At 43.7% G+C, this 3,292-nt stretch overlaps 1 protein-coding gene across 1 annotated transcript in view; it reads left to right on the plus strand.

Annotated features, from left to right (window-relative positions):
* Tet1 (tet methylcytosine dioxygenase 1) overlaps positions 1-1,358 on the plus strand; it is a 114,627-nt gene extending 113,269 nt beyond the window's left edge. The window contains exon 11 of the mRNA XM_012514928.1: positions 583-1,358. Coding sequence (XP_012370382.1) covers positions 583-1,358 — 776 coding nt within the window. The remainder of the gene's footprint in view (positions 1-582) is intronic.
* The last annotated feature ends 1,934 nt before the right edge of the window (positions 1,359-3,292 follow it).

Consider the following 3,292-nt stretch of genomic DNA (forward strand, 5'->3'; position numbering starts at 1 on the left):
TTTTTTTTTTTTTTTTTTAACATTTATTCTTTGGACTAAATCTTTGCACTTATTTTTGATTGCCTCCTAAAGCAAAAAACTTGAGGAAAATTCTCTGATGAGAAAGTATATCAAGGCTGCCGGGCAAGCCATGCCAGCCCTGCCCCCAGGGGTGCTGAGATCCTAACTGAGACTGGGTGTGACAGCCGGTGCTTGGGAGGCTGAAAGCAGGAGGATCACTACGAGTCCAATCCGTGTAGTGAGACCTTGTACTAGATACATTACAAAACAAAATAAAACATATCCAAGGCTGAGGGGGTGGCTCCAGGGGTAGAACCTTGGCCTGAGTGTTCCAGGCCCTGCTTTCAGTCCCAGCACTGGGGAGAAATATTTTAAAACCTTTAAAAGAAAGCGCACAGTTACCACCCAGACGTGATAGTGCAACCCTGTAATCCCAGCCCCTGGGAGGCCAGAGCAGGAGAATCACCACAAGTTTAAGGCCAGCCTGAACTGCATAGGGAGACCCTGTCTCAAAAAAACCAAAGAAAGGCAAAATGATAATTACCAAAACAGCGTATTTTCATACTTGGTGGCCCTCTTCAGGGGACAGTAGTGCGACTATGGGGCCTGGAATAAAGAGTGAAACGAAACCCCATTTTATCTTCAAAGGTTCAGAAGACACTAAAAGCTACTCACCTGCCCCCTCTACCCCTCACCCTGCGGCAGAGTCAGCCCCGGCCCCCACCTTCTGTCCACTCTCCGCGCCCGCCGCCCGCTTCCCGCAGCCTGAGCTCCCTGCCTCCCCGCGCCAGTTCGAGACCCGCCTCGGGGGCGAAGGCGACGATCGGCCCCGGGAGGCCGAGGAGCCCCCTTCCGAGGAGGCCCTGTCCGAGGAGGCTCTGTCCGACGAGCCGTGCGCTGAGATGCGCCTGCCGCGCCTCACCGAGTACTGGTCCGACAGCGAGCACGCGTTCCGGGACAGGGCGGCCGGCGGCGTGGCCATCGCGCCCACGCACGGCTCGGTGCTGATCGAGTGCGCGCGGCGGGAGCTGCACGCCACCACGCCGGTGGCCAGCCCCAACCGCAACCACCCCACGCGCCTGTCGCTGGTGCTGTACCAGCACAAGAACCTGAATAAGCCGCAGCACGGCTTCGAGCTCAACAAGATCAAGTTTGAGACCAAAGAGGCCAGGAGTAAGAAAACGAGGGACCCAGAGCAGGAAGGCCCGGCGGCGGGCGCGGCCGACGCGTCCCACCCAGCCCGCGAGCTGACCCAGGTCCCAGCTCACCGCGCGCCGACGCTGACGCGCGACAACGTGGTCACCGTGTCCCCATACGCGCTCACGCACGTGGCGGGGCCCTACAACCACTGGGTCTGAAGCCGCCGCCCCTCCCGACGCCACTGCGGTGCCGTGTTGTTTTGGTTTTGTTTGGTTTTGTTTTGTTTTTTTCTCCCCCAGGTGCTGTAAAGTCTTGCTGTCGTTTACTGTATGTTCATCTCACCCATTTCAAATCTGAGGTAAAAAATAATTTTTAAATCGGGTGGGTACTTAACTGTGACTCTATTTTGACAATTGGTAGAAGGTGCACATTTTAAGCAACAAAAGTTTTATAGTTTTAAATACATTAAGAAATGTTTTGGTTAGGTTGTTAACTTGATAGAATCACTCAGTTTGGTGCTTTAAATTAAGTCTGTTTACTATGAAATGAGTATTTTTTAGAGGAATTTAACAAGCTCATGTTCTCTGATGTAAAATCAAGACACAGTGTTAACTCTACACAGCTCCGGTGCTTAAACACATCAACACAGTTAAAAATAAGCTGAATTATTATTTCATGGTGCCATCGCTCCAACATCTTCCGATCGTTGCTAGAAAATTGGTGTATTCCTTTGAACCCTTGAAATAAGCCAATGAAATGCTCTCTTAAAATACTTTCTCCTGTAGAAAATAATTCATTTTTCTTATTAATGGTTGGAGGTTATTCATAAAGTGTAAATATATATTTTAAAAGCACTTTCTATTTTTAAAAGTAACTTGAAATAGTATAGTATAAGAATCCTATTGTCTATTGTTTGTGCATATTTGCATACAAGAGAAATCATTTATTCTTGCTGTGTAGAGTTCCATCTTGTTACCTGCAGTATGTAGTTGAATCGTGTTTGTGGTTTATATTCTTCTAATAGACCTTTCACATTACGTATTAGCTACTTATGTAAAATAATCTCTAAAATTGGAATTAGGTCACATTATCACCAATGCTGATTTTTTTTTTTTTTTTTGGTTTGTTTGTTTGTTTGTTTGGGTTTTTTGTTTGTTTTTCTTAGAACTAAAAGTGCAGTCAACAATAGCCTCAAATTTCTTTTACCCAGCTTTATCAATATAACCCATGAAAGATGTGTCCAAAAGGAAAAGGGGCAATGTGAGATCCAGAAGAGTCAAATGCTTCTGATGTTTCAAGGTGATAAAACACAAAAAAGTTCAGTAGCCTAAACTCTACCCATCCTAAATTGCCTTGATTGTTCTGAAATCTAATCTAATGAAGAAGAGGAGGGGAAAAAAATCCTGGAGAAATCTTTTGAAAACAAGTTCTCCGTTATCATCATGTCTCCCATCCTCAGCCAAATATAGCAATGGTATTAGAAATATCTTGTCCATCCAGAACTAATCCACTCATTTATCTTAGTACTTTGGATTTGGAGAAGTGGTAGCTAATCTTTTTAAAAATTGCCTTTGTTATGTAGGTAAAAGAAAAAAGTAGCCCTCCCATGGATTTTCCCATTCCCATTTTTCCCCTTTATTGACTTGGGTTTATAGCAACACAAAGAGGATTGCCCAAACAAAATGTTTAGAACAAGAACCCTCAATGAAATACTTGATTCTGTTAAAATGCAGAGGTGCTATAGCATTCAAAGTGTTAGATTCTTTGGGAGTATAGAAACCTAAGTGGTGCTTCTCCCTTGGATATGCCATAGGAAGCCACAACTGCTAACACTCATCATTGTGGTGCAAACGCAAAGCTCTATAAAGGAAAACTCATTGTAACTTATTAAAATAATATATATGGTGCAAAGTATCAGTTTAAAGCTTTTGACTTATCCAAGTAAAGGAATATGAAGGGATTGTAAATAACTGTATGTCTATTGATAGACCATCCTGTATAAGTAGATTTCTGCTTATTGAATATGTAAAATAGGACAATTTGTTGACTTGTTTTAGTATTTTGTGTGCCTTAGAGTTCCGTTTTAAAACATGTGTATTTTTTGAGCCTAAGGTTTCTTATACACACGAGTATATTAATGATTGTTTATTGT

This window comes from Octodon degus, unplaced genomic scaffold, assembly GCF_000260255.1.
Source record: "Octodon degus isolate 3935 unplaced genomic scaffold, OctDeg1.0 scaffold00046, whole genome shotgun sequence".
Classification (NCBI taxonomy): Eukaryota; Metazoa; Chordata; class Mammalia; order Rodentia; family Octodontidae; genus Octodon; species Octodon degus.